Genomic DNA, 26,196 nt, shown 5'->3' on the forward strand with positions numbered 1-26,196 from the left:
TAGTTATGCTTTGACGACTACTAAAACTGAGATTAATATAAAAGAGGACACCAAGTCTTTAAATCTCAGGAGGAATTTACCTTAAAGGGTTAGTTCACCCAAATATGAAATTTCTGACACTAATTACTCACCCTCATGTCATTCCAAACCCATAATTCCTTCATTCATCTTTGGAACACAAATCAAAGTATTTTTGATGAAATCTGTGAGCTTTATGGCCTCTGATAGACCGCAACACAATTACCACTTTCAAGGCCCAGAAAGGTAGCAGAGACATCGATAAAACTGTTCATGTGACTACAGTGGTTCTACCTTAATGTTATGAAGTGACTGGAGTACTTTTTGTGCGCAAAAAACAAACAACAATAACAACTTCATTCAACAATTTCTTCTCTTCCATGTCAGTCTCCTATGCAGCTGATGTAGTAAACACAGTACAGCGCTTCCGTGTTCTATGTCAGAATGGCGACGAGTATTGGTCAGCTCCTGCGTCAGCATCACACACATGCGTTGTGCTGCTCATGTGTACACCATCGGCCAATTCTGAGTCAGCGTTCTGATGTAGAAAATGGAAGGGTTGGGCCTTGAAAGTGGTAATTGTGTTGCAGTCTACTGGAGGCCAGAAGGCACACAGATTTCATCAAAAATATCTTAATTTGTGTTCCGAAGACGAACAAAGGTCTTACGGGTGTGGAACGACATAAGGGTGAGTAATTAATGACAGAATTTTCATTTTTGGGTGAACTAACCCTTTAACATGTTCTTTAAGGCCAAATATAACAACCTCTGTTTTGTCTATTTAATTGTAGGAGAATCTATGAGGATGTAGTCAATACCAGTTTAAAAATGAAATGTAACTAAATACAATTGCATCAAATATCAACAAAATGTGACTAAATGTTTCACCTCCGCTGCTACTTTATGGTCATCCGTGTTTTCCAGCATCTTGACGTCCACCCCCAGACATCGCAAAAAACGACCCAGACCCTGCAGCATGTTATCACAGACCACTCGTAGCTCTGGCGGCTTGATTGTGGGCCCTTGGTACTCTGAATACTTAATACAGTCCTTCTCCACACAGTGGGGCTCGTTCGCCTTCTGCCGAGCCTGAAGATTGGAACGCACTCAAACATCATTGGTGAAGATGACATTTTGATGACATCTCTATTCTAAAGTGTTCTAAAGATATCCACTATATTGCATCAAGAGATTGGAGAAAAGCGTGGGCAGGACATATTATATGGCCTGTCACCTTTTTTGACCTATAAATTTTTTTTTTCTCCATATTAATTATATTACATAACATTACATTATATATTCACAATGTGACTAATGATATACAAACCGCCCAAAAAGGATTAGTGTGTGTATGACGTATGCAGCACGGCTTGTTTGAGTGACTGCTTGAATGAATAAAGAGAGCTGTAACCTGAGTCTGCCTCCCTATCTTTAAACTTCAGTCTGCAGTAAATTAATTTATTTAAATATTGTTACTGCTCCATCTATTACCGCACAAAGCTGTCATTTAAAGTTTAATCTTACTCTTAAACGAACTGTGTTTGAACCCCACGTCGTAAAAACATCTACGAGTCACATGCTTGCACATTATTTTATTGCGTTGTATCTTCCTTTTTCTTTGTTATACACTTAGCCACTCTATTTTATTTATTCATTTACCTTTAAAAGGAAATTTAATTTCCTTTTTCTTATTTTATCCATTATTTTTTATTTACTTCCTTTTCTTACCTTTTCCCTTCTTGGTATTCTAGCTTGGGAACGACACACCTGATCAATTCTATGCTCGTAGTTAGAAATAAAGGCTTCAGAGCCATTTTTGGATCCAGTCTCTTTTCCTTTTCCTCCCTTTTCTCACGTCTTTCCTGTTCTATCCTGCTTTCTTCAATCTTATTCTTCACATTTGCAGGGACCAAGCCTGAAAGAGCCATCAATCGATTCTAAAAGAAATAGAAACATAATCTCTCCAAAAGTAACAAATCATTAGGTATTTGATTTTTAAAATCAAACCCTCTTGTGTTCTCCATACTCTCACTGCATTTGTAAACGCAGTTTAAATTTTGACATTTCATCCAAGATTAATTAACAGACAAATGTTGATCACCACCCTTTACTATTGGTGTACAATTACTGCAATGACACTTAGCTGTTCCAACACATATTGGCTTATACCCCACACAGATCTGTGTCAGTCTCTTTTCCCCAGCTTGCCAACATGTCGCAAATGACAAAACCCAGTACCCAAGATGTGGACACCTGGCTGAGAGGCATTCCAGACTGCCTCACACCCAAGACAATTGAACTATTATTTTTAATAATATATTTTTAATATATTAATATATTATTCTGAGAAGATTCCTGACACATGATTCAAGCCAGAACCAAAACCATGCCGAACTACTCAAGATCACCAATTCCCTAAACAATGCCTTCACAGCTCAGCTGAAACTAAGCGACAAGCACATCACCACCTTCAAGAGGAGCCGACACGTGCCTAGAGCCGCACTGACAAGCTGGAAGTGAAAGTCCAGGATGACTTCAAACGTCAGAACACAGAGTTCCTGATAGAGCTGATGCACATGCAACGAAGCAGAGCAAGAAACAAAGAAACAAGTCGACAAGCTCCAAGAAGCCCTTGCAGTCACGGAACATGACAAACAAGAATTAAAGACTGTCCAGAAGCACCTGGTAAACCAACTCCAGTCTGCTGAATGTCAGCTAGAAAAAGCCAATGCTGACAATGCTGTGGAAGACCATCTGGAAAAGTACAACACTGAAATGGACCATCTGACCCAACAGCGAGACAATGCCAACGACAAGATCCACGCGGTCAGAAATGAACTCAAGCATGTTTATGAACAGAAACCAGAGCCGAGAAGGGAGAGACCTCTCTCAGCATTGACACTGTTGAGCAGAACAAAGTCCCCCATCCAAGAACTGCCATACAACGGGAGAAGTGAATGGCCACATCCCAAAACGTCACCGGCCTTCACTACAGAATTCTTCCCTGCCAACAAAAGGACAGCCCATCCAAGCAGACCCCAAAGCTGCACATGGAATGACCCTTAAAGACCTCAACAAGCTGGCTAAGAATCCAGTTCAACACAAACTCCACGGAGGGCCACAACATCCAGGCCTACCTCAGAAATATCGACTTCCACCTTGAGGTGAGACCTCATGTGACTGACTGAGACAGGTTATACCTCCTCAGAGCCACATACAGCCCAGAGGTACGAAGCTTCCTAGGCAGACAACCTGTCCCCACAGAGACTGTTTTTATGAATAAACTGCATGAAATTGTTCCAAAAACAATTCTAATTGGATTGTAATCAAACATCGTTCAACTGCATAATTCTATATTATGTCTAAAACCTACACTTGTGACCATTATCCTCAGATCACTCACAATTCATGTAATTGTTATAACTGTTGAATGGTTGACTGAAAGGGTGTCTTGTTTGGTATGAGTGTAAATCTCTGTTCATAACTTAAATTTTGCCTTGAATGAAATCTGTGTAAAATGTATCGTATTCTTTTTATAAAAATCATGTCTAAACTGCACTCTCCGTACTCCCTGCTAATAGCAGGAACGTTAAGGGGTAAGTTCACCCCAAAATTAAAATAACGTCATTTATTACTCACCCTCATGCCATTCTACTCTTGTAAGACCTTCGTTCATCGTTCATCAGCAGTGTTTTGAAATCGCCCCATATATAGATATTGTTGAAAAGTCTTCATTTTATTTTTTTGGCACACACAAAGTATTCACATGAACTGTTTCAAATGTTTTTAGTACCTTTATGGACCTCGAGAGTTTGAATGGCTTTGCTCTCAATAGAGGCCTCACTGAGCAATTGGATTTCATCAACAATATCTTAATTTGTGAACGAAGTTCTTACGGCTGTCGAACTACATGAGGGTGAGTAATAAATGATATTCATTTTTGGGTGAAATAACCCTTTAAGAGACCACAGATAACATTTAATTTATGATGAGGGAGGAGAAAAGCCACCTCTGAAACAAAGACGATACCCAATTGGTCAGAACTCCTCAAAGAGATTGGACAAACACCTCAGTTTAAATATTCAGTACACGAATCAGACAGACCAAAAAGACCGAACAATGACGAGCAGACGATGAAGAGTAGACGGCCTGATCAAGGCCGATCAAGATCCAATGAAAATACGAACAAGCAGTTTCATTCAAGCCATCCAACTACTTGTCTCACTTACTTACTTTCCTTTTTTTACTTAGTTTTCTTTCTTTTCCGTTGAGAGTCTCGTGTTCTAAGTTAAGTTTTGCCACAAAGTTTAATCAATGACTCTGCAGTCTTTGCCCGCCTCAAACTTCAGCCACGAGGGAGATTCCACTCCTCCGCCAGCACACCAGAACGTGATTGGCTTCCCACAACATCAATCCGGACACGAAAAGACCCGCAGCAAATCACAAGAACCCAAAGATGCAGACAAGGGAATCCCCATCTAAAGACACAAACATCGAAGTATATACCTCCAGATTCTAGCTGAACTGGTGCTATATTCAGTCTAATAACCCTGCCTAAGAAGCAATAGAAGGGTTAAATTAATGATTGATGGTTCGTTCAGATCAGGTCTTATGAAGTGCATGTATTGCTAGAAATCATCATTTCACTCTCTTAAAACTCATTCTTTCCTCACTTCCCTTCTTTCTGCAACTTGTGTTTGAGTTAGATATTAGTTTATGTGTTAGAATAAATCAATAAAGTCTCACTTATATTTTTAAAGAGAAGTGTCTCATGTTATGCGTTTACGGATTTAATGTCTTAAAGGTGCCCTAGATTCAAAAATTGAATTTACCTCGGCATAGTTGAATAACAAGAGTTCAGTACATGGAAATGACATACAGTGAGTCTCAAACTCCATTGTTTCCTCCTCCTTGTGTAAATCTCATTTGTTTAAAAGACCTCCGAAGAACAGGCGAATCTCAACATAACACGGGGGTGTACGCCCCAATATTTGCATATGCCAGCCCATGTTCCCAACATTATGAAAGGCTTTAGACAAGGGCAGAATGTATGGATCTGTGCAGAGCTGAATCAACAGACTAGGTAAACAAGCAAGGACAATTGCGAAAAATGGCAGATGGAGCAATAATAACTGACATGATCCATGATAACATGATATTTTTAGTGATATTTGTAACTTGTCTTTCTAAATGTTTCTTTAGCATGTTGTTAATGTACTGTTAAATGTGGTTAAAGTTACAATCGTTTCTTAACTGTATTCACGGAGACAAGAGCCGTCGCTATTTTCATTTGTAAACACTTGCAGTCTGTATAATTCATAAACACAACTTCATTCTCTATAAATCTCTCCAACAGTGTAGCATTAGCCGTTAGCCACGGAGCATAGCCTCAAACTCATTCAGAATCAATGTAAACATCAAAATAAACACTGTACTTGGGCGATTAGACATGGGGCATGGTGAACACTTTGTAAAGATCCATTTTGAGGGTTATATTAGCTGTATGATCTTTTTTTATGTTGTTTAAGGCAAGCATGAGCTCTTGGGGTGTGGAGCACCAGATTTAAAGGGCCAGCAGCCCTGAATCAGCTCATTTCTAATCATGCCCCAAAATAGGCAGTTAAAAAAATGAATAAAAAAAAATCTATGGGTTATTTTGAGCTGAAACTTCACAGACACATTCAGGAGACACCTTAGACTTATATTACATCTTTTTAAAAAAAGTTCTAGGGCAACTTTAAACTGCTGATCTATATGTTACCTTGCTAATAAATAGTGTTTTCACGATAGTTGGATATTCATATACGCTAAAGAGCTTATAGTTACAGCTCGTGCAAATGAACGTTGGATGCTTCAGTTGCTCGGTCGTAAAATAAGTGACTCTTTTAAAATTCCCTATAAATTAGTTAATTTCTTTTGAGCTAATTTGCTTACAAGCTGTTCTCCTTAATTTCTGCATCATAAAAACCCCACATGTTCTCGTCAGCTATTTATATTTTGAAATTTATGACCGTAACTATGACAACAGAGTAATTTTCTGTTCTACAGGCTCATAAAAATTGCAGTCAGAGACTGGCAGACCAGCGAACTGACCTCTCTTCTTTTAGACTGCTTGTTCTTCTCTTTGGATTTCTTCTCCTCACGGTTCTTGGCAGGTTGGGCTGAGGGAATGGAGCAGAGGTCCTCTGGCAAACCAAATGCCTTTGGGTCCCGGGAGAGGACAAGGTAGACATCCAGCAGGCAGTACGCATCAGCAGCTGAAAATAGATACAGAAAGAGAATGGGAGAAGGTTCAAAACTGTCATGCTACCACATGAATCTTTTGTTACCAGCATAGCGGAGTTGGCTGGTCCGGAGTGGCCGGCGTTCCCAGTTGGAGAGTTGCTCGGTTTTGTTCAGTGGTTTTCCCAATACCTGCTGTACTAGCAGACTCAGGCCCTTCTCAGCCGGTCCCTCACTTACTTCCACTGACCGACATACTTTTTTCCTCAACCAGCAACGCTGAAGCTGGGGGGACAGGGGTCATTTGTAAGAAGAATAAGCATAGGCTCCAAAATAGCAACATATGTAAGCAATCCAATCATCAATAGTTAGCTGGGGGCCATTTGTAGCAGTACCTCCTGATGGACGTGGAGCAGGTCCAGAACTCCTTCCATTTTCATTGGCTCCTCCCTGAGCTCAGGCCATGTGCTGACCAGACTCCGCAAGTCTCCAGACATCCCATAACCTAGTACACACATACACAAGCTAGAAATGCTATCCAAAGCTCAAGGCAGAATTTTCATATCCTTCCTGATAGGCCACCCGGTTTACAAAAGCAGCGTTTCCACTGCAGGAACTTTCCCCAGGAACTAGGGACTTTGGGGTGGTACTCTGTGTTTTTTAACTGCAGGGACCAGGGTCTAAATAAAGTTCCCCGTCAGTAAGTAAAATATACAAAGTAAAATATCTAGCTTCAGCCAGACCGCCTTCCGCATTTAACTTCCATTAAAAAAAGTGTAACAGTCGTCGTGTCAGTTACATTTGAGTAAGTTGAACAGTAAGTTGAATATGGAAGGCAGTCTGGTGGAAGCTAGATGTTTGACTTTATAAGTTCATAAATAAGAGTATTTTTTTCTTACACAAATGCATCGCTTCACTTCAGAAGGGCTTTATTGACCCCCCGGAGCTGTGTGGAATATGTTTATGATTGTTGGATGCACTTTCTTGAGCTTCAAACTCATTGGACCCGTTCACTGCCATTATAAACCTTTGATGCATCAGGATATTTATCCATATAACTCTGATTGTGTTCATCAGAAAGAAGAAAGTCACATACACCTAGGATGGCTTGAGGGCGAGTAAAGTTTGAGGTAATTTTCATTTGAAAGTGAACTAATCCTTTATACAGACGGAATGTAAAGAATTTCAAAAAGTCTGTTAATTTGTCTTGAGGTCTCCTACCTAGTTTGATGATGTTCTTGTCTGATAGCAGAGACCTGATGAAGTCCACTGTGATGCTGTGGTGGCTAATGGCATGAGCACAAAGGTCCAGCAGAAACACCTGTTCCTGTAGGGCCAGCTGGATCAGAGCCACACGTTGAGGCGACACAGTGCCAAAACCGGCTCTCCATTCCATGTCAATTCCCACCACACAACCAGGCTGAAGAAGAACCAGGAGAAACAGTTAAAGTTGATGTTACAATACAAATACATCAGTACGTAGAGGTTTGTCAAATCATAATCGTAATGTATATAAAGAAGTCTTAAAAGTGTTACCTTTAAAACAGCTTCTCTGCACTGCTCAACTTTATCTAATGTCTTTACAAAGTGGACGTTTTCTCTGGCCAGAGGCAGCTGGTAGTATTTTTGCTGATCAGACTGAAGGGGTGTCCAGGACTCAGGTGGGCCGCTTACAGCACACATATCTCTATGACAGGAATATACTTGTGAGGGTGATGGTGGTGTGTGTGTGTGTGTGTGTGTCTGTGTCTGTGTGTCTGTGTCTGTGTCTGTGTGTGTGTGTGTGTGTGTGTGTGTGTGTGTGTGTGTGTGTGTGTGTGTGTGTGTGTACAGGTTTGTCTATACTTGGAAGCAAAAGTATCTTCAAAAATAGTAAATTCAAGTCACCTTTGTTTATATAGCACTTTATACAATACAAATTGTTTCAAAGCAACTTTACAGTCATAACAGAAAAAATTCAGTTCATTTCAGCTGTAAAGCAGCTCTAAAAAGAAAATGGTATCACATTTGGTGTCAAATAGTGAAACATCAAAAACTTGTGTCAGTAAGCTTTGTGTGAGGGTTACAGAAAATATTATTATTACTGGTATGAAAATCATTTCTATGGGGTCTTCAAGAATATAGTTTTTTACATCTGTGTGTGTATTTTAATACTTACAGCTGCTTGGGGGAAAGGCTCTGAATTTTGTCCCAGACTCCTATGGGAAGCCTGTTTCTGGGTAAGCTGTAATGTGCAGCCCACTGAGCAGCAGTCTGGAGGCTACAGTGTTTAACCAACAGGTGTACCAACTGAACCTGGAGCTCTAGATTACCTTCAATCATGGCCTAAGATCACACACACAACACCCACACACTCATTTAAAACTCAATTAAAACGTTTAAGTACTGAATCAAACCAGAATATGTATTACCTGAACATGGTCTCTCCAGTTCTCTTCAGACATACTTTTCTGTCAAATATAATGAAGCAGACACTTCTATATCACCATCAATGCAATACATCATGTACAATATTTGCAAAACAACAAATAGTATTCACATTTAACCTCTGCAAATGTGATGCATTTCTGAGTGCACAAAATATTGAAAGATAAATTAAGGGTGAGACTTTATCTTATTAATTAGAATTTTATTGATTAATTTAGAAAACATTACATTTGATTATGTGACTTTTTTTTTTTAAATCTACTAATTTATTGAAAAATACATTAAAATACAACTTATTACACAAACAATTATACCTCTTAAGATGAGAATGATTTTAATTTCTGAATTAAAATGTATTTTATCAGGATAATACAACTGTCATGTCATAATGAAGAAAATGCCTCATAAAAAAGGTAATAAAACACTAATGAAAAAAATAAATACAAATATTTTATAAACAAATAAAATAAAAATTCCCCAAAAGGAAAATAAATGTTTAATAACAGTTTATTATTATTTCTTAGAAAAAAGGAATCTGTACATTAACTGGTTTACTAATTATTAATAAATTATATAAAATATTTATAATAAACATTAATTTATTTATATTAAACAATACTTAAAAATATTTCATATTTAACATTAATCTAATCTAATTATTAGAAATAAAACATCACATTAACAATATTATTTTTAATACTGTTGATATTTGAAAAACCTGTCTGCTAATTCAACATCATGTGGAGCAACCAGCATGCAACAACAAAAACCATAAAACAGGACGCGATATCATAGTCAGGACCTCTGTAGACCCTCATGATTGTGTGTCAAAGTCAGCAAGTCTCTTAAAATATTATTTTACAAGATAATTTGATTTAAGACCAGGAAAGGGTAATTCAGGTTGTGTAAAATGATATTTATCAATGAATAATTCTTTACATTTGTAAAAACAAATACTGCTTGCCTTGAAAGATATATATAATGATTAAGGATTAAATAATGATTAAGATGTGTACTTTTATTCAATGCGTTCATTTATTCAAAATATATTCTTACTTGATGGTTACACCAGATGACATATTTAGATTACTGAACTGAAACTTTTCTTGAAAACAGTTTTTCAAAACCAAATGAAACCAACATGAATACAAAAAGTAGATTTCTAAGAACTTGACACACTTATATGTTTTTGACCAATGTGATAAAAAAAATTAAAAAAAAGGCAGTGAAAATGGGGAACTTTCTCACCTCGCCAAAGGTTTTGTACATGAGAAACCTCAGTGAGTCCAGCTTCCTCTTGTAGACAGAATTAGAGCACAGACCTGTAGCAACCAAACCCCACAGGACAAGTTTGAACATCAAATACATATGCACTGATAAAGCGTACACACTTGAGATGATGAAAGTGTCAAAGAGCTGTGGAGTGACACGCTCACACACCTGGGTCAATGCAGAATTTCTCCATGAGTCTGAAGACATGCTTACTGAGCAGCTTGGGCTGAATCTGGTCCATCTGATGTTTTGAGAGAACCAGGTGTGGGTACTGACTGCAACCACACAACATGTCACAATCACTCAGCAAACTCTGCATTAGAAATACATTAGATATATACATTTTGTCTGATATACTTTATCATTATTATTATTATTAGTTCCATTTTAATTCATTTAACAGAAGTAAAAATCAGGCATCAAAAGATTTATAGGAGAATAGGAATATTATAATATGATATAACAAACTATTATTATTATTATTATTATTATTATTATTATTATTCATATAATACAAATAATAATTACTAAAACATTAGTAATAAATGTAAAAAAATATTAATATGTATTAATTTTACATAATTTTGTCTAAGTGAAATCAGGCATCTAAACATTCAAAGATGAATTAATAATGATTGATAAATTAGTATTATAAAAATAATTATTATACTTATCATCATCATCATCATAATTATTGTTAATAATAATAATAATAATAATAATTATTATTATTATTATTATTATTATTATTATATTTAACAATATGCATTTTTATTGTACACAATTTTGCAGATGTAAAAATCAGGCATCAAAACAGAAGAAAAAAATGGATGAATGAGAAATTATGGATAAATGAGTATTATAATATGATAGATTATTATTATGCAATTAAATATTTATGAATTTTACACAATTTTTCACAAATAAAATTGCACACGTGAACAATGAAAAAAAGATGGATGAATGCTAAATGATGGATGCATTTATTTAATATTATAAAATGAGAGAATAGACTAGATTAATAATAATAATGATAACAATAAAAAGCCAATAAATATTATTATGACAAATGTTTCAATATTGCTATTTCAGGTGAATCTCATGAAGAAATGTCCAGGTTATGTATGACCCTAAAAGTTTTTTGTTTGTTTTTTTGCATAAATCAAGCCTAATTAAGGAGCTTTTTTTGTTTTTATTTGTTTTCATTGTTTTCATGGCAATTAAACACATTTTCCTTATAAATTTTTAATACCGTATTGAGACGTAAATGAACTATAGAACAGGGCATTACAACTTAATCTCAACATTTTTCAACCTTTCAATAATCAATATATAGACACATTTGTTTTGAACATTGATGAATTGTCACCTGAGCAATGCCTGGATATTAAAGTTGGGATCACACCAGGTGTCCAGCAATGTGACCAGCCGCTGCTGCAGGTCTGGATGGTCACGCACATACAGCTCTGCCAGCGACAGCTTGTCCAGGAGAATGACAGGCACACATATCTGCCAGCACAAACAGGGGACAGAGATGTAAGATGGTGCAGCTTCATAGAGTAAAGATGCAGCTACATTCAACAATGTGGTTAAACTGACCTTCTCCATGTCCAGATCTTTCTGGAGTTCCACTTTAACACTGAACACCAATGCCTGTTAGAAAATAAAATATTTCATGTCTTTACAGCAGCTTATGCTGCACAACATTCTGCTCATTATATTGGTACTATCAAATATAAACATTTTCTAATATTAGTTATCAAATCGGTTGATTATATATAAATATATTCATTTTATTCAATTATTAAATGGTTTCCTATGATACGTTATCTTTTAATGCCTATTATTTATTGACTATGTTAAAGTCTCAATTGTAGATAATATTTTTTATTATTATTGTTTATTTTATTGACACAATATAAAATTAATATTAAATGACTTACATTTTTTACCAAAAACAATTTATTTTTTCTCTTTTGATTTTGGGGGTGCAATTTAAGCTGGACAAAATTTTGATTCCCCCATTTAATTATAGCAAATGAGATGCACATTCAATTAATTAAACATTTATTTTACACAATTACTCAGAATTCACAGGAAAATATGACTTATGAATATGAATGTGACCTCAGAAGCTCAGATTCTGATCATACAATGCTGATCATTTTAAAATGTCATTCATTTTGTTCAATAAAACAAAACATCTGTAGAGAATCTGACATTCAAAATCATTAATTATATTTTTAGATTATATGTTAATGTTATAATTTGTCCATAATTAAATAGATCACATTTCCCATAACAGGCCTGGGGCATATATGTTTCTACCACTAGTAACCATTTTCTTTTTCTTATATCATCGTATTGGAGCATGTTGTGAAAGTGTCAATCATCTTAAATGGACTGATGACAACTTCCCCTCACCTCTTTGAAGCAGCGGCAGTCATGCAGGAAGGCCACATGTTCTAGCAGCAGTGGTCTTTTCAGTGTGCTCAGCTGATAAATCTCCAGCAGGGGGTCCATGTAGCCAGGATGAGAGTCTGTGAGGAGCCCCAGGGCTTGTTGCTGTAATCGCAGTTTCTCTTCTTCCCTAAGGCCATTCAGACTGGCCTGAGGATTATTGGTCCTCCAGCGCATAAACTCTGTGAGAATGAAGTGGTTCAGGGTGGTGGTCTTGCCCTTTTGGACGGTAACGCAGCCCTCCAGGAAGTCTAGCAGACCAGCCAAGGGCTCCTGCATCTGCAAGAAACTGTCTGCTAATACCTGCCGCAGCTGAGAGAGGAAGAAGGGAGCTTTTCAGACAGTTTGGCAAAAAGGGATGAAAATAAAATAAAATAAAATAAAAACATTTAAAATAAAAATATTTAAAAAAAAAAAAAAATCAATAAAATAAAATATAAAAAATTCAAATCAAATCTAAATATGAATTAAGTAAATTAATAATCAATTGAAATTACTTTATAATATGCATTACTTAATATTGTTTATTCTGCATTTGTTTCTTACCCAAAATACAAATCTTTAGACTTTGAAAAACCTGGTCAGTGTTGCACAATGATATGATTTGTTCCTCCAGTTACAATTATGTTATTTTTATATTATGAAAATTTACCATTAAGTCCAAACTAATTGAATTCTGAACCAAATTTCATATATCACCGAGTAAACCATTGGAATTACATTACAGTTCCTTATACAAAAAGGGGGAAATTTAAGTAAACAGGATGGACATGATTATCATAAATTTGTGATAAAAATGTGATGATTTAATTTTGGTGATAATCTGATTAGCCTAGTGAATACTATACAAGAAAATGTTCAATATAAGGTAAACACTATCAACAGCATTTGTGATATAACGTGGATTACCACAGAAAATGACAACTCTCAAAAAAAAAAAAAAAAAAAAATGCAATAAACTGAGGGACGTGTTGTAATACCATAAATGCAAATGGAAAATTATATTGACCCAAATCATTCTTTTAATTTACTGTAGTTACAACTTGGATTATTTCAATTGAAGTCTAAATTATGCTCATAAGGGCTGGAGGAATATCTGAAAAGTGGTGGGCATATATTGTAGTTATTTTTGAAAAGTAATGTAGTATTTCCTAAATACTGGTGAGAGGAAGAGAGGAATTTTGCTAGGCCCCTCATGCACATCCCTTCTCTCACGTGATCTTATCACTAGCATGTCACCTCATGAGACACTCACACGCTCAGCTCAAGTATAATTACATCTGTTTCTTACCTCCTCCTGCTCTTTCCTGTTCCACAGGCCGCAGAGGTGCTCCTGCAGGGCAGCCAGGTCAACACCTGGGGCCAAACACATGACACCCGGGTTACACATAGTCTTGCCTGTCAACACTCATCAGCTCTTAACTACATGTCTGTTTCTACTCCACCTCACAAATTCTCACGTTAATTCTATTGTATTTTGCCACTTTTTATTAAACCATTACAGCAGAGAGTAACAGGAAATGTTGCAGGCTGAACTCAAACATGTTTTTCCCATATGGGCACCACAGCGCAAACACCACAGCGACATCGCTCTCATGATTTTTCAGAAGTGTTGTCATTCCTTTTCCAAAATAAACTGTTTTCATTATTCTAAATTTTTCATCAAAACAAATTAAACTGCTTTCGTGATTGCAAAATTTCTTTCAACAAGTAAAACCTGAGTAGGGATGTGCAACGATTAATCACAATTAATCGTTTGCTAAATAAAAGTCTGTGTTTATGTAATATATGTGTGTGCTCTGTGTATAATAATTATGTATATATAAATACAGACACATATATGTAGATATTTAAGAAAAATGTTAGATTTATATATAAAATATTTATATTTATATGTAATATAAAATATATATAAATATATATTTATTTAAACATGCATATATTTCTGAAATGTATACATGTATGTGTGTGTATTTATACAGTATATACATAATTATTATACACAGAACACACATATTACGTAAACACAGACTTTTATTTTGCAAACGATTAATCGCGATTAATCGTTGCACATCCCTAAACCTGAGTGGATTGTGAAAAGTGGTCTCTATATTACAGGAAATTGGAGGGGTGAGTTTGACACTTACTTTTTCCCCATTTAAATGAGATTATTTGAAATTTTAAATTAGATTACTATAGTTACTCTCTTTAAAAAGTATTGCACTACTGATTACTTTCTAAATCCCATATCAACCTTGACCAGTTGAACAATACAAGGACAGACATAAGACTTCTCTTTTAATTCTTTCAAGTAGATAATATAAAATTGCATTAATTATTCTTGAACTGATTATTCTTAAGTATTTAATGGGAGAAGGTAACATTAAAACATACTTTTTAGTGTCAGACATTTAGTTTCCGTGTCCAAACCTCGACTCGTTTCACTTGAGAATGCCGTCTCGAGGGCCGTTTATGAGCGCTATTTATTCATATTAAACATTTAACTTTCTAAAAAGTCTACTCAACAGTCTCCGTGCTCACAGCGTCACAGACATTAATATTTTAACGATTTATAAAAGATGAATCACTGTCTGGCCATCTAGGATTTTGGTATGGAGATAAAGGTTATGATTATAATTTTTTGGTAGCATTACACCACATCGTGTGTGTACATTATTTCATACCACAAGAAAACAACAAACGGTGCTAGAGCGCTTGGCCCCAAAAGCGCTTGGCCCCAAAAGCGCTGCCGCGTGACGTCAGACCTAACAACCATACAGTCTAGTATTTAATGCAATTACATCTGAAGCTTCTGTAAATAATTTACAGAAAAATTAAGAGTAATCCCTTACTTACTTATTCAAGGGAAAAGTAATTAAGTAATTACAGTTAGTAATGCATTACACCCAACACTGATCACCACAGCTCATCGTGTCAAGAGCCACTGCCGTTTGTCTGATGCTGCCATTTTTTCCCCAAAACAAACTAATTTCATAACATATTTTGATTTATACAAAATAACACTGGCTAAACCAATGAAGTGATTTTGGGATGGGACTACCTGTGTGACTTAATAAAGGCAGACGAAAAATCCCTGTGAAATTTACAGTTAAAAAAATGGCAGCTGTGGTTGCCAGAACTTTAGCGTAAAAAATTTTTTTTTCTAAACATTTAAAGTTTTACAGATTTAACTTAAATTTACAGTTAAAAAAAAAAAATTACTGATATAATGTTAATTTACCAACCTATTTAAGTACTACCTTTGTAATACACTGACAATCACCAAACACTGTGTTGATAAGTCACATGATGAATCAAAGTTCATCACAAGCAGCTTTTCCACCAGCTGAGAAGGACAATACTAATATATAGAAGGTGCGTACAGTGTTATTCACTCAAACACTAAACACCATCATGGTAACACACATGAACAACATTACATGCAACATTAACAACATTAGATGCAACATAAAACCCTAATGTACATAACTGATTAGAAAAAAACTAAGAAGAAACGAAAATACATCAAATATGAAGTGTCACGCAGGGAATTGTTACAGTTTCTCACTGTAAATTATACAATGACATTATTTTTCACTTCCAAAAACTGTTAATTTAACGGTATTTTACTGCAAAATTACACTACGGTTGTTCACAGTTAACTTTCTGTTAACCAATTAACTGTTTTTTCCCTGTAGCATTTTTACAGTCCTTTACCATTAAAAATCACTATTTTTTTTTTTTTTTTTTTTTTTTTTTACAGTATTTCAGCAAATTTGTTTATTGCTACACGTGGCACAAATTTTTCACACTTCACTTGAGTCCAAATAAAACTGCATTTATAATCACAACCCACTTTATTTCTGCTTGTGACATATTTCAGAATATTTACAAGTAAAACCAGACTGGATCAAAAAAGGGGTCTCTATTATATAACAGTAAAGGCTCATATTTGGCTTCATGTATCTAAGCGTCTGTATAGCCTATGGTGTGATTTATGCACAAAATAGCCTGTATAGGCAGACTGTTCACATGATGCAGGCAAAAGTTTTGTATTGTTTACATCTTTTTTTCTTTTAATTATTACCATGTTGGGCTGCATGTCTATTTTTTCTTAAATGCATCAACTCAGAATGCCTCATGTTGGTTTGATTGCTTGTGTTACAAGAGAAAATAAATTATATTCAGCCTGATGTAGTAGATTTAATGCATGTGCAGTTTGAGTCGTGGCCTTTATGTCAAATGGCTCGGGTCGGATACGGAATTAAATTAGTGCTGCTGTTGGCTCCAGGTTTACTGAACAGGATCCACACAGGACTTTAAAGTTTTTAACAGTAGAAAGTCAGCTGAAAACGACAGACAAAAGAATGCAAACACTATTTTTTTTTCCTTCAGAAAAAGGCAGCAATGAATCATTCATAACAAGACCAGGAATGTGTATTAAAGAATGTAAAAAGAGAATCAGTTTTGTTTTCATGTTCACTTTCTTCACCGTTTAAATGCACTTTTCCCACCACCGTAAGACTTTACTAACTTTTCCTTTTAAATCCAGGATACAGACTTAACTATTTTACTTCCTTTGTGATGCACTCCTTGACTCCTTTTTCCCAGTCAGCTATTGTTACATGTGGATACTTCACACCGCATTTGAATCGAGCAAAAAGGGTCAGAAAATTAACATTTAATACGCGTAACAGGGAGAGAAAGGAGGACTCTATTGTCGTGTGAGAGGTGTTGGGGCTTTGTATTTTGGCCCGTGATTCCAGGCCACAAAACTGTGAGAAGATGAGCCATTTTTGATGAGGAAGGGGGGGCGAGACAGGAGCGGCCGGTGACAATGGGGTAATGGAGGGGAGGTATATGGTCCTTTGAGTGGCCCTGAAAGCAACTGCCTCTCTCATGCTGTGTGGCCAACACCTTTCTTCTCCTTGCCTCTCCTTCTTCCCAGGGCCGGTTTTCCTGTCCCCCGCTTGGCCCCCCTTCTTCGTGTTTGTCTCGGATTTCCCCCGGAAAGGGCAACACGGTGGTCACGGTGTAAAAAATCCAACCTTCCTGACCGACAGCCTGGGAAAGTGGTGCAAAGGGCTTTTCTCCGTCCACTCTTAGCACCACCCCACCCCCCTCGGCCCAACAGGCTGCGTAGTCCTGCACGGAGATCATCGGATTTGCCAGCAATACTTCCTGGGCTGTCTTAAACATTATTTAGGATAGTCTTTTCCCATAAGTAAACTTTCTGGGATCGGTGCGATGACACTGCGCACGCATATTAGTGCGATGACACACAAAGACATTATATTCTCTGGTCTTTGTCTCTACTCCACCCTAACCTCATTCTTTTACAGGCATTAACATACACACATGCATGGGAGGAAAGTGGGGCGGAAGGACATTAAGGAATGTAGACTACGCAGCTAGTCAATGGGAAGTTCGGAAAGTGAGAAGTTATTGAAGGGGACAGGTATATACTTACAGAAGTCCATATCATCCAAGACTTCCTCTTGTGGAGTAAACCAAAGTACAAGCTCTTTTTCAATTAGATTACACTTTTTTGTATGTGCAAAACGCCGCCACAATGACCTGACTTTCCCAGTAAGCCATTGCTAAGGTCGTTGCTAGGGTATTTAGCATGGTTGCTAGGCATTTGGGAATTGAACAGACTTGATTCAAGAGGTAGTTGAAAAATACAAGGGTTTGATGAGGTCAGCTGAAGAGAAAGTTGTTTCAGGGGTGGAACTAAATGTCAAATTTTAATGAAAGATTAGGCAATTTTCATTTAAAACAACGTGCACCAAAGAATTGTTCGCATAAGACAAGGAATGTGTTTTAAGAATGTAAAAAGGGTCCATTTTAATTTTAGGGATGCATAGAAAATTCTGGCCAATACTTTTTTTTACTTATATACTTCTTTACTCAATAATTATTTTTATGTTATGGCCGACAACCGCTTAATGGCCAATATTAAATTCTATACTATTTTGTCTAAATAAATTGAAAACAAAACACTAAAAACTAAAATTAAATGGTTTAAATACACGAGTTAGCTTAAGCAACATTATTATGTACAGTATAATTTCACTCCTGTTCAAAAGTTCAAGTTTTTTTTTTTTATGTTTTTGAAAGTCTCTTCTGCTCATCAAGGCTGCATTTATTTAATCAAAGAATGAAGTAAAACGGTAATACTGTGAAATATTATTACAATTTTTTAAAGTGTTTTCTATTTGAATATATTTTAAACTGCAATTTATTCCTGTGATCAAAGCTGAATTTTCAGCATCATTACTCCAGTCTTCAGTGTCACATGATCCTTCAGAAATCATTCTAATATGCTGATTTGATGCTCCATAAACATTTCTTATTATTATCAATGTTGAAAACAGTTGTGCTGCTTCTCACGATTTTTTGATTATTAGAATGTTTAAAAGAACAGCATGTAATTGATATATTATATATATATATCTATGTATCTATATATCTATATATCTATGTATCTATCTATCTATATCATATATATCTATATATCTATATCATATATATCTATATATCTATATCATATATATCTATATATCTATCTGTCTATCTATCTGTCTATCTATCTATCTATCTATCTATCTATCTATCTATCTATCTATCTATCTATCTATCTATCTATCTATCTATCTATCTATCTATCTATCTATCTATCTATCTATCTATCTATCTATCTATATATATATTTTACTGCACTACAAGGTGCCGCTATAGAGCCCCTCCTCCCTGCCCATTTTCAAAGGATTACATGTGCCAAGTTTTAACATTATTCCGATGAATTTTGAAGCAAATCAGGTAAAAATAAGAGGGTGATCTCAATGTATGCCGAAAGTGACACACACACACACATATATATATATATATAGATATATATAGATATATATTTATATATATATATATATATATATATAGAGAGAGAGAGAGAGAGAGAGAGAGAGAGAGAGAGAGAGAGAGAGAGAGAGAGAGAGAGAGAGAGAGAGAGAGAGAGAGATATATATCAAAACAAAAACAAAAAACAAAAAACAAAAAAACTTACTGACCCAAAACCTTTGAACAATAATGTAAAAAACTAAGTATAAGTAACGGCTACTAAACCAAATTATGGTATAAATGTATTTTTGTATGCCTATTTGTTTTCATATTGACTTTCATACAATGAGAAGTTTGTTCTAATAATTATCCCTAGGAATGATCAGTAATATTCATGCCATCTTTAGCACACAATGCTCATTAAAAGTATCCAAGGGTTGACTGATGCTTGAAACATACCTTTTGATTGTCCTACCAGGCTCATTCTTATACACCTGGTGGCGCTGTCTTAACGCTTCCACACCCTCTACAAAAGAAAAAAAAAATTGTTATGACTGTAAAGTGCACAGAAAAACTGATTCCCAACACAGATCTGGTTAACAGGCTAGAACATGCTTAGGAGACTCTAACATGTCTAACATTGCATAATTCTTCTGCCTGGTGGATTTTATTAACATTCATCACCAGTTTATAACTGAAAAATGCAAAAAAAAAAAAAAAAAAAAAAAAAAATAAAGAAAGAAAAAACTCTTCCCATGACTTCAGAATGCCCAGTTTTGTCTCTGAGGCTGGAAAGTTACTGCAGGATTTGCTAGATGACCTCAAACAAATGAGTGTAAAATGAAAATGATTTTTTCCCCATGTAGCAGTCCCCAAAAATGTGCAGTTTGGCAGCTGTTCTTAATATTGTTCTCACACATTCTCATGCAGTTTCTCTCAAGTCAGCAACAGTGTACTCACAAAAAAAGTGTTATATATCATTCCCTATTGTATTTGCAATGCTTCAGGGGTAAGATTTACCTTCAGATTACAAGGGGAAAAACAAAACAGTTTAAAATGTTTTTCTAGTTTGTTAGCGTAACAGTTAAAGTGACTCGTGTTGAGCAACATGTGAACAAGTGCCTCAGGTGTCAGCACCCACATGTACACATTTCAGTCTCTCACACACACAAACACGCTCTCCCTCCCTGTGGGAACAGCAGCCCTAGAAAAGGCAGTCTGCCAGCTGGCTAGGCGACGTGCTTTAGAGGCTGAGGATGTTTTGTTTTTTTGGTCTGAAGTCTGGACTGTTTCTTTCAGCAGTCTCAGGGGAAGCTCCTGGCACTGAACTCCAAACCTCTCGGCCCTGACGCCAACTCACATCTCCTCTAGTCTTCACTGACATCTAGTGGACACACATGGCTCAGACAATATCAAATCCTCCTCTGTGTTTATTTAAAGGTGCCATCGAATGGAAAATTTACCTTGGCATAGTTGAATAACAAGAGTTCAGTACATGACATACAGTGAGTCTCAAACACCACTGTTTCCACCTTCTTATGTAAATCTCATTTGTTTAAAAGTCCTCCGAAGAACAGGCGAATCTCAACATAACACCAACTGTTACGTAACAGTCCGGGTGTACGCCCCCAATATTTGCATATGCCAGCTCATGTTCAAGGCATTAGACAAGGGCAGCCAGTATTAAAGTCTGGATGAAAGCCATTAGACAAGGGCAGAACGTCTGGATCTGTGCACAGCTGAATCATCAGACTAGGTAAGCAAGCAAGGACAATAGCAAAAAATGGCAGATGGAGCAATAATAACTGACATTATCCATGATATCATGATATTTTTAGTGATATTTGTAAACTGTCTAAATGTTTCGTTAGCATGTTGCTAATGTACTGTTAAATGTGGTTATAGTTACCATCGTTTCTTACTGTATTCACAGAAACAAAAGAGCTGTCGCTATTTTCATTTTTAAACACTTGCAGTCTGTATAATTCATAAACACAACTTCATTCTTTATAAATCTTTCCAACAGTGTGTAATGTTAGCTTTAGCCACGAAACACAGCCTCAAACTCATTCAGAATCAAATTGAAACATCCAAATAAATACTATACTCACATGATCCGATGTATGCATGCAGTATGCATGCAGCATGCATGACGAACATTTTGTAAAGATCCCTTTTGAGGGTTATATTAGCTGTGTGAACTTTGTTTATGCTGATTAAGGCAAATGCGAGCTCCAGGGGCGGGGAGCACGAGAAATATATCGGTGCATAGTTAATGATGCCCCAAAATAGGCAGTTAAAAAAAATGTATCAAAATAAAATCTATGGGGTATTTTGTGCTGAAACTTCATAGACACATTCAGGGGACACCTTAGACTTATATTACATCTTGTAAAAAAACGTTCGATGGCACCTTTAAACTGTGTTGCAGCAGGCGTTGCTTATACTCTTTAAAGGATTAGTTCACTTTCAAATTAAAATTTCCTGATAATTTACTCACCCCCATGTCATCCAAGATGTTCATGTCTTTCTTTCTTTAGTTGAAAAGAAATTAAGGTTTTTGATGAAAACATTCCAGGATTTTTCTCCTTATAGTGGACTTCAATTGGCCCCAAATGGTTGAAGGTCAAAATTACAGTTTCAGTGCAGCTTCAAAGGGCTTTAAATGATACCAGACGAGGAATAAGGGTCTTATCTAGAGAAACCATCACTCATTTTCTAAAAACATTAAAAAATGTATAGATTTTAACCATAAATGCTCATCTTGAACTAGCTCTCTTCTTCTTCTCTATTAGAATTACAGCAGTGTAGACACTGCTAGTGTATTACTGCCCTCCACAAGTCAAAGTTCGAACTAAATTGTCATATACAATATGCTAGTGCAAGTATATGACAATTAGTTCAAACTTTGGAGGGCCGTAATACACTTAGCAGCGTCTGAGTGATGGTTTCTCTAGACAAGACCCTTATTTCTCGTCTGGGATCGCATAGAACGCTTTGAAGTTGCACTGAAACTGTAATTTTGACCTTCAACCATTTGGGGTCCATTAATGTCCACTGTATGGAGAAAAATATGAAAAATGAAAAATATGAAAATCTTTTCGACTGAAGAGAGAAGGACATGGACATCTTGGATGACATGGGGGTGAGTAAATTATCAGGAAATTTTTATTTGAAAGTGAACTAATCCTTAAACTAAAGCAGACTTATGAATACTATACGGAAGCAAACTATAGATGTGATACGAACCTGTCACTATTCAAAGACTGCTTAGAAAGTTACTTTTTCTCAAGTTTATGTCATTTGGATTGTCGAGAACAAAAAAATAAATAAAAAAATTTAACCAGCTTCACCTTAATTTTTCATCATTAAAATACATGCTATTTGGTTAGATACATTTGAACCCAGTGCTGGTAGTAACTGATTACATGTAATCTGAATTACTTACAAATTACAGTCAGTTACTGATTCCAAATTAGATGACAAAAATTGTAGTAATGTAATCCATAACATTACACATTTAAGGTAACAATCAGACTACTTTTAGATTACTTTTGATTTAACACTATCAGATTGATTTGAATAGGATAATCTTATAACATATTACAAAAAAACACAAAGAGAAAGAAAATATATTCCATTATCAACAACATGAAGTGCATTCAATTTTACATTATGTCAGGGTTTTGTGATGAAACTGCAGGGGGTTTGTGAGTTTAATGAAAACTAAGTAATTCATTTATAAAAATTTGAAATTAAAATAAATAATTTTACAATAAAAAAAATCTAAATAAAACGGTAAAACGGTAAACAAATTAAAATATTTTTTTAATTTTGTTTACCTGCATGTCATGTGACCGTTAACTGACATCAGAGAGTAGCAAACTTAATTTTATTATTATTATTATTATTATTGACTTAATTTTATTATTGATCTAACTTATTAACTTAAAAACTCAGGGCTCAAAGAGGTCAAAGAGGTCAAAGAGGTTCAGCAAAAAAAAAAAAAGTTCCATGCATTACATGTAAATATGAAATCTGAATCTGTATGTGTTTGTGTTTGAAAGACTAGTTAAATGATTCACTGCATGATAATCCAAAAAATAATGCGTTCATCGGGAGTTGATTAGATATGCAATGTTGCAATGTTGAGAAAACACTTGACATGTTTTCTTCACATGACTTCCACAAACCTGGAAGACCTTCTGAAAATATATAAGCAGTAGGCTTTTTAGGAAGGACAAATTAAAAGATAAAAAGTAGTTTTATGGAGAATCATTTCAATTTACTTTAATCACATGTACATTACATGTAATCAAAAAAAAAAAAAAGTAACTGTATATATATATATGTGTGTGTGTGTGTGTGTGTGTGTGTGTGTGTGTGTGTTATAAATTATGATGTATTACAGTAGGCGAATCCTCATTTATAATAACTCAAATGTTGGTGTCTATGGTGACGCGTCAGCTGATTGGCGTTATGGGAGTTTTTGTTCTGTTGTTCAAAGAACGCGCGAATTACGCGAACAATAGAGGCACGCGACCAGCCGCATCAGGACGCGCTCAGCTAAACTGATCATCACAACGAGTCGCACCGCCGTGATTTCACGCTCCACAGCACCCATTATTGATCATAAAGATGCTTTTTGTTACTTCTTACAACTTGCATGACATTTATTGTGCTATATTGCGCTCGCTGCACTGCTTGATTCTTCAAACCAACTGTCTCTTAAACAGAAAAATAGAATCGAGTAGAATTATTACAAACGCCTTAATACGTGCTCTGTAATGCCAGTAATGTTTTTCTTCCCATTAAACAGGATAGTGCCAACACACATTCTCAATAAATATAAATGTTGTAGGACGTTTTTATCAAGAATATATTAGGACAAAGACCAGCCTGTGAGGAATAAGTTTAAAAAAAAAATAAAAAAAAATATGACTTTGAGTAAGAAAACTACCACCAATTAAATCTGAAGTCCTCTTTCACTTTCACATAAACTTTAAAAAGTTGCCAAACACGTCTTTAAAAAGACGCGTTAATGTATATATTTTGAAAAGAGAACACCTGATGGACTCAAAAATGTATTTGTTCACGTTTTACGCTTACGTTGTAACTCAGCAGCATCACAATTCAGTACTGAAGTGGCTAATGTCAATGTGCTAGCATGAAAACATGACTGTACTTTTCCACCAGGCATAAACAACTTGACAACCCCTGGTGTTAAAAACAAGACGAATATGTGTACATGTTTTGACTGAATCAGTGTTAACTGTGAATATTCAACTTACTTTAATAATGTTGCTGTCAACCACCGAGGAAACTGTGTGCTGGATAAATTTTTCCATATATCCGGGTGGAACCATTAAATGCGGGGAAGGTTTATTATAGACATTTGATGATGTGACACGCGAATATTCTCGCGAGTTCGCTGGAAATATATTTAGTATATTCAGAGGCAAAACAGCTGTCTGAGTGCCATAATTATGCGACCTAAAAATATATATATCTGTCACAGGAATAGTTGTTTTTAAAGGACAGAAAGTGTCTATCGTGTAAGTGTCTCTATAAATTATGCGCAAAGCAGAGTTGGGGCGCCATCTGTTGACCAGTAAACCGTTTGATTCGAATAAGTAAAAAAATAAAAAATTGGTCAAGTAACAGTTAAAGATTATAATCTTAAACACTATTATTATTATTATTATTATTATTATTGTTATTATATTTTTATTATTATCATTATCAATTATTATTATTATTATTATTAATTTAGCAGCCTCTAAAGGCAGTTGTGGCCTAATGGTTAGGGAGTCGGACTTGTAACCCAAAGGTCATGGCCTCAAGTCTTAGTACCAGCAGGAAATACAGGTGGGGGAGTGGATAAACAGCGCTCTCTTCCGCTCTCATTACCCACAACTGAGGCACCAAACCCCCAATAACTAACTGTGTGTGTATATTTGGATGGGTGAAATGCAGAGCACAAATTCTGAGTATGGGGACACCATACTTGGCCACACATCATGTCACTTTAAGTCTTGTAGAAGTATGATCCCTCAACTAGGAATAGAATTCATGTACATTTCTGTAGGACAATGAAATAAGCTAAAAATAAATAAATAATAATAAGGCAAGTTACAAAACACAACAAGTTACAAAAACCCCTTTATATAATTTATTTGTTAGGAAATCATCCCCCAGTTTCACAGACAAGGCTTAAGCTAGTCCTGGACTAAAATGCATGTTTGAGCTGCTTTAACTGAAAGCAGCTTGTACTGGCATATCTTAAAATATAAATCAGTGCCATTGTTTTGTCTCAAGATGCACACCAGTAATGTTTTTTTCCAGTGTACTTTTATAAAAGCTACTTAAATATCCAAATTGAACTAAGGCCTAATCCTGGTTTAGCCTAAGCCCTGTCTGTGAAACCGGGCCAAGGTGTTGATGAGGGGAAAACACCACCATGAACGAATCTATTGAGCGAATGATTCAGTGACTCACTCATAATACACAAGACATGCTACCTGTACAAATTCACTGAACAAATGAGAATCTTTTTAAAACACGGATTCCAGTCACTGAAATGAATCAAAATCCCACTACTCTATGATAATGGTAAATATAGGCTAATAATAGAAAAATAAATAATAATCAAATATAAAATACATGTAATATGAAAACATATGGTTGTGTATTGTAATAAATAAATGTTTTTTTATTTTTGTATTATTCATGAACTCAAGTAGGGAATGCATATGAAAACATAACTTGTGCTGCGTTCACGTCAACTTTTACCGGATTCTTGAAATGACAACACGTGACATTATATTCGGAGCTGTTCACGTCCTTTTGGTCCTTGGAAATTATGCGTTTCCATTGCACTACCACTATCAATGCCTAAATTAATCTACAGGGGGTACAGCGGCCACGTGGTACATCTGGTAGCTTTCAGAAAACTCCCAG

The 26,196-nt window shown here is 35.6% G+C and overlaps 1 protein-coding gene across 1 annotated transcript in view; it reads right to left on the reverse strand.

Moving 5' to 3' along the window:
- The window catches only part of exd3 (exonuclease 3'-5' domain containing 3), a 60,113-nt gene extending 35,497 nt beyond the window's left edge, over positions 1-24,616 (reverse strand). The window contains exons 1-16 of the mRNA XM_067398240.1: positions 24,528-24,616; positions 19,696-19,762; positions 13,691-13,755; positions 12,364-12,711; positions 11,539-11,592; positions 11,309-11,448; positions 10,108-10,214; positions 9,916-9,989; positions 8,652-8,690; positions 8,399-8,565; positions 7,777-7,927; positions 7,462-7,660; positions 6,636-6,745; positions 6,348-6,525; positions 6,112-6,275; positions 907-1,107 (exon numbers count right to left, since the gene is read on the reverse strand). Of these exons, the coding sequence (XP_067254341.1) occupies positions 907-1,107; positions 6,112-6,275; positions 6,348-6,525; positions 6,636-6,745; positions 7,462-7,660; positions 7,777-7,927; positions 8,399-8,565; positions 8,652-8,690; positions 9,916-9,989; positions 10,108-10,214; positions 11,309-11,448; positions 11,539-11,592; positions 12,364-12,711; positions 13,691-13,755; positions 19,696-19,720 (2,022 nt within the window). The 5' untranslated portion in view covers positions 19,721-19,762; positions 24,528-24,616. The remainder of the gene's footprint in view (positions 1-906; positions 1,108-6,111; positions 6,276-6,347; positions 6,526-6,635; positions 6,746-7,461; positions 7,661-7,776; positions 7,928-8,398; positions 8,566-8,651; positions 8,691-9,915; positions 9,990-10,107; positions 10,215-11,308; positions 11,449-11,538; positions 11,593-12,363; positions 12,712-13,690; positions 13,756-19,695; positions 19,763-24,527) is intronic.
- Between the last annotated feature and the right edge of the window lie 1,580 nt (positions 24,617-26,196).

This window comes from Chanodichthys erythropterus, chromosome 10, assembly GCF_024489055.1.
Source record: "Chanodichthys erythropterus isolate Z2021 chromosome 10, ASM2448905v1, whole genome shotgun sequence".
Lineage (NCBI taxonomy): Eukaryota > Metazoa > Chordata > Actinopteri > Cypriniformes > Xenocyprididae > Chanodichthys > Chanodichthys erythropterus.